Here is a 13,764-nt window from a genome sequence, read left to right on the forward strand (position 1 = left end):
CAATCAAGGAAAGGCACTCAACAGGAATGTCACAGAAATATCTGTATGCTCAAGTGAACAGGGAAGACGACAAATGCTCCATCACTGGTACAGCGCAAGCTGAAATATTCACACCAGCTAGACACTGACCTTGACCAGGTCCATCCAATAACTGTTAAACAGATGACGCCTCTAGTGGAAACCAAAGGAATGGTCAGTGCCTATAGAATTGATCTAATCTCTCTAAAGAAGACAACAGTTAAAGAAAAAATATGAGATTTGGAGACGGATAACTTTTGGATTTCCAATATATTTTATAAAAACTGAACCTGGCCATTTGCTTATATTTTGTCATTCGATAAAGGTATCGAAACATTACCCAGAATACAGTTTCACTGTATGTTATGTACATTTAATAAACTATTCATTTAGATTTAACCAATTAGGTATTAAGGTAAACTGTTTGACACAATCATTTGCGACTTGAACTCTAAATTTGAAGTGTTCACTGCTTCAAACATTTGAGCGTGAGTAAAATCATTTCTGGTTTATATGATGATACAATTATGTTTATATCATCCACTTTTTAGAAACTCAAATGTTATTAACCCTGAGCCTTACATGAAAGACATTCAATCCAACTTTAAACCACCCCCCACTTTTCCCCAGAATACCCAACCCATCCTTCCTAACCAAACTGAGCGAGCAGGTCACTTTGTGTGATGCCAACAACCATATTTAGAGGAACAATTGCATTATAAAAGGAGACATGACACGTTTTCAATTGTGTCATCGTTATCTTTCTTTTCATGCGGTAAGTTGAGAAGAACGATTCCAACAAGAAACTAACTTTAATGTTGTAGTCAATTGTCAAAGTATTGCTGACTTTACAATAGAAAGGAGGAATTGTATTGTCTTGTACTATTGTTTCTTATTTTTAATAATTTGGGTGGTGGTCAGGATAGAAATGAGACAATGCTGACATTTTCTTTCTTTTGTGTGGAAATACAGCTTTGAACCATCCGTCTCTGAAGAAGATAATAGTGGAAGTAAGTAGTTTTTAGTCCTACTTAAGATCATGCTTATTTATTTGATACTTTGAAATAATTAACACAATTTGAAAACTGATCATGTCAAATATAACTAACTTGTAATCCAACAGATCGGTGAAAGATGGGGGATTCCCAGATGGCAGAGTTTGGAGCAGCTGCTCCATTCCTCAGGAAGTCGGACATAGAGCGTCTGGAGGCCCAAACTCGCCCCTTTGACATGAAGAAAGAATGTTTTGTTCCTGATGCTGTAGAGGAGTATCTTAAAGCATCTATTGTCAGTCGAGATGGTGATAAAGTCACCTGTGAGACTTCAAAGGGAACGGTAAGTTTTAATAAGCTTCAGAGATTGTATTGTGAATAATCAAATGGATTTTAATTAATGTTGTAAGATATATGTACATACGGTGCCCTCCAATAGTATTGGGATAGTAATGACAAAATTGCTTTGTTGTGTAGCCAAGACAAAAGTTTTAAAGTCCATCCCATTATCTGATGTGAGGATAAGTATTGGGACAGAAGAACCTAAGGCAGATTATTTAAGATGTTATTTAGTGATTGAGTCTGTTAATTGTAGACATCACCAGACTCTTGGTCTTATGCTTTCAAATGCTTTCTCCAGTCTTTAATGCAGCCAACTCCAACTGTTGATTGTTTTGGGGAGTTTCTGCCTTTCCTCTTCAGCTGGTGAAATTAATGTTCAATAAGATTTAAATCTGGATATTCACTTTGGCAGTCTAAGACTTTCTATTTCTAAGCCCTGATAAACTCTTTGACTCTTTGAATTGGCAGTGTGTTTTGGGTCATTGTCCTGAGGAAATATGAAGCACTTTCTGTGGCATTTTCTTGAATATGGACAGCCAAGATGGTTTTGTACCCTTCCAAATTAATTCTGCTACTGTCATCATACATTAAGTCATCATTTATTCCTTTTGTTCCTCTACACTTTTGCTTTACCATCATTTAGATAAAGGTTCATCTTTGTCTCATTGGACCATTAACTCCTTTGTGCTTTTTTGCAAACTCTAATCTTACAATTATATCAGCCAATATTTTTCTCAGCCAATTTCTCATGAAACAACTGTTCCAATACTTATGCTCACATCAGATAGTAGATGAAACTCTAAAAGTGCTGATCTTCATAGTTGCTAAAACATCTATGAATCAACCAATAATAAAATGTGACATTCTGTAGTTTTGTCTTATATTCTTTTTTTTTTTTTTTTCATATTTACAGATTTCTTGAATCCACAGCAAACCAAATAATTTTGTCTTTTTACGGTCCCAATACTTATTGAGGGCACTGTATATATAGATATAAAGGGTTCATTCAGTTCGGAATAAGTAGTTGGTTAATTACAGTTGGGGAAATGATAGTAATAATAATAATATACAAAAAATGATAAAAATTTATAATTTCATAAAATACAGGGGAAAAAAATACAATAATAACGTCACATTTTCTTAAATCGTCTTGAGTTAGTTTTTTTATTGAAATTGCACAAATACATTATATGAAAATATTATTCTTGCAAGCTAGTATGGTTAAATCTGTCTGCTAAATAAAACAAATTAAAGCAATCCTGATGGTACACAAAATGAATGTACAGACACTATGGCACTACTTTCACTGTCAAAAAACTGATGTTCCTTTCCACAGACAGTAACTGTGAAGGAGGCTGATGTTCATCCTCAGAACCCGCCAAAGTTTGATAAAATTGAGGACATGGCGATGTTCACCTTCCTGCACGAGCCCGCTGTGCTGTTTAACCTCAAAGAGCGTTACGCAGCCTGGATGATCTACGTGAGTGAAGTCTTAAAACACTCACACATTCACTTCATCACATATGAGCCGATCTAAACTTGCTGTGGATCTCTTACAGACCTACTCTGGGCTCTTCTGTGTCACTGTGAACCCCTACAAGTGGCTCCCGGTGTATAACCAGGAAGTTGTCCTTGCCTACAGAGGAAAGAAGAGGAGTGAAGCTCCTCCTCACATCTTCTCCATCTCTGACAACGCCTACCAATACATGCTGTCAGGTGCATCTACATGACAGTACAAAACCAGCACAGGCTATATGTCAGAAACTAGTGAAAATCAATTAAATGTTCATGCATACACCATTTATTTTTGCTTTTACAGACAGAGAAAACCAGTCCATTCTTATCACGTAAGCCTTTGTGTTTAATTAGATGATTTTTTTGGAGTTTATTTGTTACATTTTTATGAATGAATTCTTAATAGATCTCTAAGTCTGGTTTATGTTGACAGTGGAGAATCTGGTGCTGGAAAGACTGTGAACACCAAGAGAGTCATTCAGTACTTCGCCAGCATTGCTGCCAGTCCTTCAAAGAAGGAGACCACCGAAAAGAAGGTAAATTGTGGAAATCTGAATTCAAAATGGAGTTGTTGTACTGCTATTTTGTATGATTCCCATTCATCATACACAAACATTTCAAATGTTGTGTTTTCTAGGGTACTCTGGAGGATCAAATCATCCAGTGTAATCCTGCTCTTGAGGCCTTTGGGAATGCCAAGACCATCAGAAATGACAACTCGTCTCGCTTTGTGAGTGGACAACATTTGTAAAGTTAAAATTATTTTCATTGTTCCCACTGTATTTAAAAGACAATATTCCTTTCGAACAGGGCAAGTTTATCAGGATCCACTTTGCTGCCAGTGGCAAGCTAGCATCTGCTGATATTGAGACTTGTAAGAAAGATATTTGATTATTTAATGGTTTGTCTTTTATTACTCCTACTCTGCGATATGTGTGTATACCCATTTTAGGGACAAATCATGTTTTAGGGACAAATTTGTGCCCAGAAATTAGCTATATAGGGCATCTGGGAATGTCTCCATTTGCCTGTCTAAATATTATTTATTTATTTTTATTTATTTATTTACCAGGATAGTCCAATTGAGATGCAAAATCTCTTCTTCCAGGGAGTCCTGGCCAAAATGGCAGCACAAAAAGTTTCACAAAAAACGAGTTACAAACATATAAAGCTAACAACATTTAGCCCTGGACTCATGTGGTGATAAATCAATATATATTTAAAGCACATACATGCACTTATTTATTAGGCCTGTCAAGCTATTAAAATGTTTTAATCTAATAACAGAATGTGAAATTAAATTATCTAATTAATGGCAAATTAAATGCACATCAAATTTGGCTGTAAAATTACTTGTGGACTATAAAAGAAGATACATTGAGATTTAAATAAATTTTTTGTTCATAGAATGTCCGTCAATCGTAACCAAAACAATCAGTTACCAACATTCTTCAAAATTCTTATTTTAGTTCTGCAAAAGAAAAAGTCATTCAGGTTTGAAATTATTTGACGGAAATAATAACAATTTACATTTTTAGGTTAACTACACTCTTAAAAATAGAGGTGCTTCATGATGTTCCATATAGAACCTTAACATCTGAAGAACCTTTCTGTTTCACAAAAGATTCTTTGTGGCGAAAGAAGGTTCTTAAGATTATAAAAAGGCAAGAAAGAGATGGTTCTTTAAAGAATCTTTCACTGAATGGTGAATGAACCTTTTAAGCACCTTTATTTTTAAGAGTGTATCCCTTTATTTATTTATTAATATGGAAATATGTTTTTTTTTTAAATTAAATTATGCTCTAAATAAAGCACTAAAACTGCTAGTAGGCAGTGGTAAATGGCTCAATGTCTTTGAGTCATTCATTCATTTGATTCATTCAAAAGTAAATGGCTCTCTTTATGAATGGGCCACTGAATCATTCAATTGATTTGTTCAAAAAGCTGATTCATTAAGAAACAACACCACTGTGTGTTGCTCGGAGATGCACAAAAGTTCTTCTGGGGCTTTATAGGTAATAATTCCATTCATAAAATTGATCAATAACAGACAATATTCTGTCTAAAATAAAATAAAATCTAATATCAATTATTGAACTGTTGTATAAAACAAGTATTGCATTTGAATTTGTGCAATTCGGGAAAAACAGCACTGTTGTGATATTGTACTCGCTGCTCGTGTGATATTGCTTAACTCTAACATATGAAATAAACATAAGACAAAAACTTGGGGACATGAACGATATATGATAATTTGTGAATTCTATGAACAGATCTTCTGGAGAAGTCTCGTGTGACTTTCCAGCTCAAGGCTGAGAGAGACTACCACATCTTCTACCAGATCCTGTCTCAGAAGAAACCAGAACTATTAGGTGGGCAAAACTATGTTGAAACCAAACAGCTATCATTTTGTTCATTACATTTTTAAACCAAAAATGTACTAAACATCATGTGTATTTTTTCTTCTCTTTCAGAGATGCTGCTGATCACAGCAAACCCTTATGATTATGCTTTCATTTCTCAAGGAGAGACACAAGTGGCCTCTATTAATGATGCTGATGAGCTGATGGCAACAGATGTGCGTTATCTGAAATAGCAATTAATTCTTTACTTCATTTAAATCTTGACTTTATCTTTTTAAGATCAATTTTGCTGACAATACTAGAACATGAGACATCAATCATGCAATGATAAATCTGCTTTAGGAAGCGTTTGATGTGTTGGGCTTCACCCAAGAGGAGAAGAACAGCATCTACAAGCTGACTGGTGCCATCATGCACTACGGCAACATGAAGTTCAAGCAGAAGCAGCGAGAGGAACAGGCAGAGGCTGATGGGACTGAGGGTCAGTATTAGGAGAAAATGCTAACATGATGCATTGGTTGGATATTGGATTATAGAAGATTCATTAACATCAACCATTTGTATTATTCACAGATGCTGATAAGTCAGCTTATCTGATGGGCCTGAACTCTGCTGATCTCATCAAGGCTCTGTGCCACCCGAGAGTCAAAGTAGGGAATGAGTGGGTCACCAAGGGACAGAATGTCCAGCAGGTGGAGACTACTCTGTGATATCATTAACATACTGTTTAACAATGCAGCAAGACTTACCCTTAATTTACTCTATGTATCACACAAAAAGGTGTACTATGCCATTGGTGCTCTGTCAAAGTCAGTGTACGAGAAGATGTTCCTCTGGATGGTTGTGAGAATCAACCAATCCCTGGACACCAAACAGCCTCGTCAGTACTTCATTGGTGTGCTGGACATTGCTGGATTTGAGATCTTTGATGTAAGATTACATCTACTGATTACTGTTATTCAATAGCTTCAGTTTTTTGTTACTTTGCCATTGGGAGTATATCTGAATATTAACATATTCCCCCTGCAGTTCAACACCTTTGAGCAGCTGTGCATCAACTTCACTAATGAGAAGCTGCAGCAGTTCTTCAACCACCACATGTTTGTGCTGGAGCAAGAGGAATACAAGAAGGAGGGCATTGAGTGGGAGTTCATTGACTTTGGCATGGACTTACAGGCTTGTATTGATCTCATTGAAAAGGTATGTTTTTAAATTTGAGAGATCTCAGGTATTGGTCCAAGAAAGCTGTTCAGATCATTTCATTGTGTTCATTTTAGCCCATGGGTATCATGTCCATCCTTGAAGAGGAGTGCATGTTCCCTAAAGCCAGTGATGCAACATTCAAAGCTAAGCTTTATGACAACCATTTGGGGAAATCAAACAACTTCCAGAAGCCCAGGATTGTCAAGGGTAAACCAGAGGCGCATTTCTCCCTGGTTCACTACGCTGGCACTGTGGACTACAACATCAATAACTGGCTGGTGAAGAACAAGGACCCTCTCAATGAGACAGTTGTTGGCCTCTATCAGAAATCCACCATGAAACTGCTGTCGAACCTGTTTGCTAATTATGCTGGTGCTGACTCAGGTGTGTTTTGTTGCTTCCAAAGGGAGAAAAAGTCAAGACAAATAAGGATTTAATGTGAGGTTAATTAAAAAAAACAAAATGTTTTTTTACTAAACAGTCGCGGAGGGCGGCGGAGGAGGTGGCAAAGGAAAGGAGAAGAAGAAAAAGGGCTCTTCTTTCCAGACAGTATCTGCCCTTCACAGGGTAACATATAGAGCGCCTTTTATACAGAGTCATAATGAAACTAATCTTTTAGTATAATTTGGTTTCTTAATATCTTAAAACAAGGACTACAACCTAAATATATATGGGATGAGTGATGGATAACATCTATCCGCAGGAGAACCTGAACAAGCTGATGACCAACTTGAGGTCAACTCACCCTCACTTTGTGCGCTGCATCATCCCCAATGAGACTAAGACTCCTGGGGCGATGGAGAATCCTCTGGTCATGCACCAGCTGCGCTGTAACGGTGTGCTGGAGGGCATCAGAATCTGCAGAAAGGGATTCCCCAACAGGATCCTGTATGGAGATTTCAAACAGAGGTACATTCACTTGAACATGAATACAAGACATCTAAAGTTAGAGGGTGGACACATTTCTAAACATTAAATAGAGAATATTTTTTTCAGAATTCCTCATTCAATACTGTTTCTTAATCAGTTTACCACAAATATAAAATATCATACATTTACAGATATCGTATACTGAACCCTGCTGCCATCCCAGAGGGTCAGTTCATAGACAGCAGGAAAGGAGCTGAGAAGTTATTGGGATCTTTGGATATTGACCATAACCAGTACAAGTTTGGACACACAAAGGTACCCTAATAAAACGTCTTATTCAGTTTATGTGAAAATGTAAATTACAAAATCATAGTAGAATTAAACAATTTGACATTTCCATGCACAGAATGATTACTTGCATAATTTAAGGCTAAAAAAAACTGACACCCTTTTTATTCTCAAAGGTGTTCTTCAAGGCTGGTCTTCTGGGTGCTCTTGAAGAGATGCGAGATGACCGTCTTGCTCTCATCATCACAAATATTCAGGCTAGAGCTCGTGGTCTTCTCTCAAGAATTGAGTTCCAGAAGATTGTTGAGCGCAGGTACAGCTTCAGGCTATTCATTTACAGAAGAAAGCCACTTAATGTGAAATAAATGATAACCTTTGTGTCACATTGCAGAGACGCCTTGCTTGTTATCCAGTGGAATGTACGTGCCTTCATGGGTGTCAAGAACTGGCCCTGGATGAAGCTCTACTTCAAGATCAAGCCTCTTCTGAGATCTGCTGAAGCGGAGAAAGAAATGGCCAACATGAAGGAAGAATTCCTGAAGTTGAAGGAGGCTTACGCCAAATCCGAAGCCCGCAGAAAGGAGCTTGAAGAAAAGATGGTTACTCTTCTCCAAGAGAAGAACGACCTTCAACTTCAAGTTCAAGCTGTGAGTTTAAACGATTTTGATGAGTTTGTGATTGTGTTCATATTAATGACTAAAGGTTTTTAAAGATATGCAGATAAAATTATTATTTTTTAAAATCTCTAAATAAACAGGAGCAAGATAATCTTTGCGATGCTGAGGAGAGATGCGAGGGTCTGATCAAAAACAAGATCCAGCTTGAAGCTAAAGTCAAAGAGCTGACCGAGAGGGTGGAAGATGAAGAAGAAATGAATGCTGAGTTGACTGCCAAGAAACGAAAGCTGGAGGATGAATGTTCTGAGCTCAAGAAGGACATTGATGACCTTGAGCTCACTCTGGCCAAAGTGGAGAAAGAGAAACATGCAACTGAGAACAAGGTCTGTTTTCAACTCTGAACATATTTGAGATGCAATAGTGGTTTGTTAAGAGTTTCTTGATACAATGGCATGAATCTACAGGTTAAAAACCTGACAGAAGAGATGGCAGCTTTGGATGAGATCATTGCTAAGCTGACCAAGGAGAAGAAAGCTCTGCAGGAGGCCCATCAGCAAACGCTGGATGATCTCCAGAGTGAGGAAGACAAAGTCAACACACTCACCAAAGCCAAAGCCAAGCTGGAGCAACAAGTGGATGATGTGCGTAGTTAATTGACATTTCTGATGTGAATGACCTTTGAACTATTTGCTAAATAAAATACTATGTTATCGTTGTTCCAGCTTGAAGGTTCCCTGGAACAGGAAAAGAAACTTCGTATGGATCTGGAGAGAGCTAAGAGGAAGCTTGAGGGAGACTTAAAGTTGACCCAAGAGAGTTTAATGGACCTGGAAAATGACAAACAGCAACTGGAAGAAAGGATTAAAAAGTGTGTTTTCCAAAGGATTTAATATATATATATATATATATATATATATATATATATATATATTTCTTCATAATACTAATCACATTCTGATATTAATGTAGTTAATATTTTTCAACACAGGAAGGATTTTGAGATCAGCCAACTTAATAGCAAGATTGAAGATGAGCAGGCAATGGCAGCCCAACTTCAGAAGAAACTGAAGGAGTTGCAGGTAAACTTGATGATTCTTAAAAATTTGGATAGTTGGACCGTTAGGAATGCTAGATATAATGTTGTTTTTCCTCACATTACCAGGCTCGCATTGAAGAGCTTGAGGAGGAACTGGAGGCTGAGAGAGCTGCTCGAGCCAAAGTTGAGAAACAGAGAGCTGATCTGTCCAGAGAACTGGAGGAGATCAGTGAGAGGCTGGAGGAGGCTGGTGGAGCCACTGCTGCCCAGATTGAGATGAACAAGAAACGTGAAGCTGAGTTCCAGAAGCTGCGTAGAGATCTTGAAGAGTCCACTCTACAACATGAAGCCACCGCTGCTACACTGAGGAAGAAACATGCCGACAGTGTGGCTGATCTGGGAGAACAGATTGACAACCTTCAGAGAGTGAAGCAGAAGCTGGAGAAAGAGAAGAGTGAACTCCGACTGGAACTGGACGATGTGGTCTCCAACATGGAGCAGCTTGCTAAGGCCAAGGTGATAAATTCTTGTCTTCATGTTAGACATTTTTTATTGCTTTTCATCGCTTCAGCTGTCCCCAAGAATTACGCTTTAAGTTTCTTCAATTTGATTAATTATATATATATATCTATGCAGGCAAACCTGGAGAAAATGTGCAGGACCCTTGAAGACCAGATGTCAGAATACAGAACAAAATATGAAGAAGGACAACGCAGCTTCAATGACTTTACCATGCAAAAAGCTAAGCTACAAACTGAGAATGGTATTTACTTTAAGATTATTTTATCATGTATTGTTAGATAAATACCCCAAATCATGCACGCTTTCTGTAATGCAATAGTTATACTTGTATCTAGGGGAGCTTTCTAGACAGCTGGAAGAAAAGGATTCCTTGGTCTCACAGCTAACAAGAGGCAAGCAGTCCTACACCCAGCAGATTGAGGACCTTAAGAGACAACTAGAGGAGGAAGTCAAGGTATATTTTACTTTTAGATATTTATTACTAACTTGTCCATTGCATTTTTATGCACAGTTGACAGGATATTTTCAATCCTCATAGGCTAAGAATGCCCTGGCCCATGCAGTTCAATCTGCTCGTCATGACTCTGATCTGCTGAGGGAGCAGTTTGAGGAGGAGCAGGAAGCTAAAGCCGAGCTGCAGCGGAGTCTGTCCAAGGCAAACTCTGAGGTGGCTCAGTGGAGAACCAAGTATGAAACTGATGCCATCCAGAGGACTGAGGAGCTGGAGGATGCCAAGTAAGAAATAGGAAACACCTACAAACCTAAATTACTAAAATTACTGTAAAGTAATGATTCCCTCGACTATTTTTAGGAAGAAGCTGGCCCAGCGTCTGCAAGATGCAGAAGAAGCTGTGGAAGCCGTCAATGCCAAATGCTCCTCACTGGAGAAGACCAAACACAGGCTGCAGAATGAGATTGAAGATCTCATGGTGGATGTGGAGAGATCCAATGCTGCCGCCGCTGCTCTGGACAAGAAGCAAAGAAACTTTGACAAGGTGAATTAAACACACTTACTCTGTGGATAAATAATCTTTCAATATTCATCAAGCTCCTATGGTAGCTAATCAAATAATCTATTGAACAAGGTCCTGGCTGAATGGAAGCAGAAATATGAGGAGTCTCAGAGTGAGCTGGAAAGCTCCCAGAAGGAGGCCAGATCTCTGAGCACTGAACTCTTCAAACTGAAGAACTCTTACGAGGAGTCGCTGGATCATCTGGAGACCATGAAGAGAGAAAACAAGAACCTCCAAGGTAGAGGTCTGCAATCCAGTCGGGTCCCAAATGGGCTGAGTCCATTCGGGCCGGGCTTGGGCAATTGTGTTTTTTTTTTTACAGATCAGGCTTGGGTCGGACTCGGGCTCATTTATCTTCTCTCCTTTATTGTGCCCATATACACACAGAACACACATAGGCTATTGTATGAAATATTGTTATATTATAAATGTTATACCTAACCTATGCAATAAGCAACTCATATATATGCATGCATTAGCATACAAGTGACAGCTGACCATGCAGAGCATCAGGGAGAAGTTGGAGCATGAGTAGTTCCTAAAAGCTCCAATACTTCAAGAAAAGCTGAATTTCTGAAGAGTTTTAATTTGATTACAATGGCAAACAGTGAGTCAATTGATCATGTGCAGTGCAGACATATCTGCAAACATATCCTATGACAGCAAAAAATGCATGGTAAAGGCTACAGCATGCCGCAAAGCCCTAGAAAAATTAAGGAGGGGGGTAGTAAGGAGATGTTTGAATTATTTATAAATTTGTGTTTTCTGAGTCCGTGTCGCAAAGATGAAGATTACGATCCTGACCCGCCATCTCCTCATTGGATGCGCCTTTAGAGAGAAATGCATACAGTATATATGGATTATAGAAAATCTGTAAAAATAGTTTTCATTTTTGATTTGAATCATTTAGATTAAAAGTAGTCATTTAAAGCTTTCTATAGATAGATATATTTAGCAAGTCTGTGAGGCAAGTATTCGCTGAGTTTCGGTCCTTCATTGTGAAGTGCTTCTAGACGAAACTGAAAAAAGCGCATCCTGTAGGCCAATGTATCCTTTATTTTATAAAAGCACAACATTTTGTTGATATTGTTAGTGCATACAAATAAAAGTAGACCCTTTAAAGTTCCGAATGATGTATTACTCTTGCCAAAAATGTCCTCCATGTCCTGTAAAGCACTCTTTAGCTCTCCGCAAAAACTATTAGATATGCGTCTAATGGTGCACATTCATACAAGTTAAACATTTAAACCAGGGATAGGCAACTCCAGTCCTGGAAGGCCACTATCCTGCAGAATTTAGCTTCAGCTCTCATAAAAACTCACCTGCCTGTATCGATCTAGTAATTCCGAAAACACTGATTGCCTTGTTCAGGTGTGTTTAATTAGGGTTGGAGCTAAACTCTGCAGGATAGTGGCCCTCCAGGACCGGAGTTGCCTATCCCTGATTTAAAATAACATTGTGATATGCTTGAACTATCTATAGATTTTATTAGTGTAGTCGTGATGATTTCAGAAGGCTAAATTGACCAAACATAGGCTATGATCAACTCACTGTCTGCCTCTGGCCGCTTGGTTGTTACTTTAAAAAACAAAAACTTACATTTAGTGAACAAATAATTAAAAAATGAAGTGTGAATGAAATATATTCACTTTGACATTACATACAAAACTGAAATATTTTAGCTGAAACAGTAGTATAAACTGATTTGGGGGGGGGGGGGGGGGGGGGGGGGGTTTGGGGAGAGAAGGCGGGCTCGGGTCAGACTCGGCCCAAGAATTCTGATGAGCTGTCGGACAATGGCCGGGCTAGGGCCTGAGCGTCTCTGGCCAGGGCCGGGCTAGGCCTATATATGAGGCCCGTGCAGGGCCCTACTCCAAGGTGCCCTTGATTTATTCAGTCATCTGAGCATTCTCATAAATATCACAACATTTTAATATTTCTTTTGACATTTTATGCATTAACCTATATTACTTTTCCTTATAAACAGAGGAGATCGCTGATCTCACTGAACAAATTGGTGAGAGTGGAAAGAACATTCATGAACTAGAGAAAGTTCGCAAACAACTGGAGCAGGAGAAAGCTGAAATTCAAGCTGCTTTGGAGGAGGCTGAAGTACATATATTTATATTATATATATATATATATATATATATTTGTGTGTGTGTTTGATAACCATGTTAATTGATTTTTAGGGCTCACTTGAACATGAAGAAGGCAAGATACTTAGAGCTCAACTGGAGTTCAATCAAGTAAAGGCTGATATTGAACGTAAGCTGGCTGAGAAAGATGAAGAGATGGAGCAGTCCAAGAGGAACCAGCAGAGAATGGTTGATACTCTGCAGAGCTCACTGGAATCAGAGACTCGCAGCAGGAATGAAGCTCTCAGACTGAAGAAGAAGATGGAGGGAGACCTCAATGAGATGGAGATTCAGCTCAGCCAGGCTAACAGACAGGCATCAGAAGCCCAGAAGCAACTCAAGGGTCTTCATGGACATCTCAAGGTATGTTTTACCAACAATTTGTAAAGCAAAATGAAATCTTATAAAGTTCTGCAGTCTATTCATATGAAAAATGTGTCCGTTACAGGATGCCCAACTGCAGCTGGATGACGCTCTGCGAGGTAATGATGATCTCAAAGAGAACATCGCCATCGTGGAGAGACGCAACAATCTGCTGCAGGCTGAACTGGATGAGCTGAGATCTCTGGTGGAACAGACTGAGAGAGGAAGGAAACTGGCTGAGCAGGAACTGCTGGACGTCAGTGAGAGAGTCCAGCTCCTGCATTCTCAGGTATGACACATCTGTACTAGATACCAGTGTTGTAGTCGAGACCAGCTCATTCAAGTGCAACTACCATGAATATCATTGTGATTTACACCTGAAAAGACAAAGGCCCGCATAATGAGCTGCATAATGAGCTGCATAATGAGCCGTTCAGTCAGCTTGTGTCACTGAAAGGGAGGAGTTACAAGAAAGAATGTGAGG

The 13,764-nt window shown here is 38.7% G+C and overlaps 1 protein-coding gene across 1 annotated transcript in view; it reads left to right on the forward strand.

The window, feature by feature from the left end:
- LOC128013073 (uncharacterized) overlaps positions 1-13,764 on the forward strand; it is a 46,982-nt gene that overhangs the window by 13,937 nt on the left and 19,281 nt on the right. The window contains 31 exon segments of the mRNA XM_052595800.1: positions 1,203-1,353; positions 2,689-2,832; positions 2,912-3,063; positions 3,301-3,403; positions 3,505-3,597; positions 3,678-3,741; positions 5,141-5,239; positions 5,342-5,445; positions 5,573-5,711; positions 5,804-5,922; positions 6,011-6,160; positions 6,260-6,430; positions 6,508-6,817; positions 6,915-7,000; positions 7,137-7,342; positions 7,495-7,618; positions 7,768-7,904; positions 7,983-8,238; positions 8,349-8,591; positions 8,673-8,849; positions 8,931-9,076; positions 9,197-9,287; positions 9,371-9,760; positions 9,881-10,007; positions 10,102-10,220; positions 10,305-10,501; positions 10,578-10,761; positions 10,852-11,017; positions 12,767-12,891; positions 12,972-13,280; positions 13,366-13,569. Coding sequence (XP_052451760.1) covers positions 1,203-1,353; positions 2,689-2,832; positions 2,912-3,063; positions 3,301-3,403; positions 3,505-3,597; positions 3,678-3,741; positions 5,141-5,239; positions 5,342-5,445; positions 5,573-5,711; positions 5,804-5,922; positions 6,011-6,160; positions 6,260-6,430; positions 6,508-6,817; positions 6,915-7,000; positions 7,137-7,342; positions 7,495-7,618; positions 7,768-7,904; positions 7,983-8,238; positions 8,349-8,591; positions 8,673-8,849; positions 8,931-9,076; positions 9,197-9,287; positions 9,371-9,760; positions 9,881-10,007; positions 10,102-10,220; positions 10,305-10,501; positions 10,578-10,761; positions 10,852-11,017; positions 12,767-12,891; positions 12,972-13,280; positions 13,366-13,569 — 5,086 coding nt within the window.

This window comes from Carassius gibelio, chromosome B24, assembly GCF_023724105.1.
Source record: "Carassius gibelio isolate Cgi1373 ecotype wild population from Czech Republic chromosome B24, carGib1.2-hapl.c, whole genome shotgun sequence".
NCBI lineage: Eukaryota > Metazoa > Chordata > Actinopteri > Cypriniformes > Cyprinidae > Carassius > Carassius gibelio.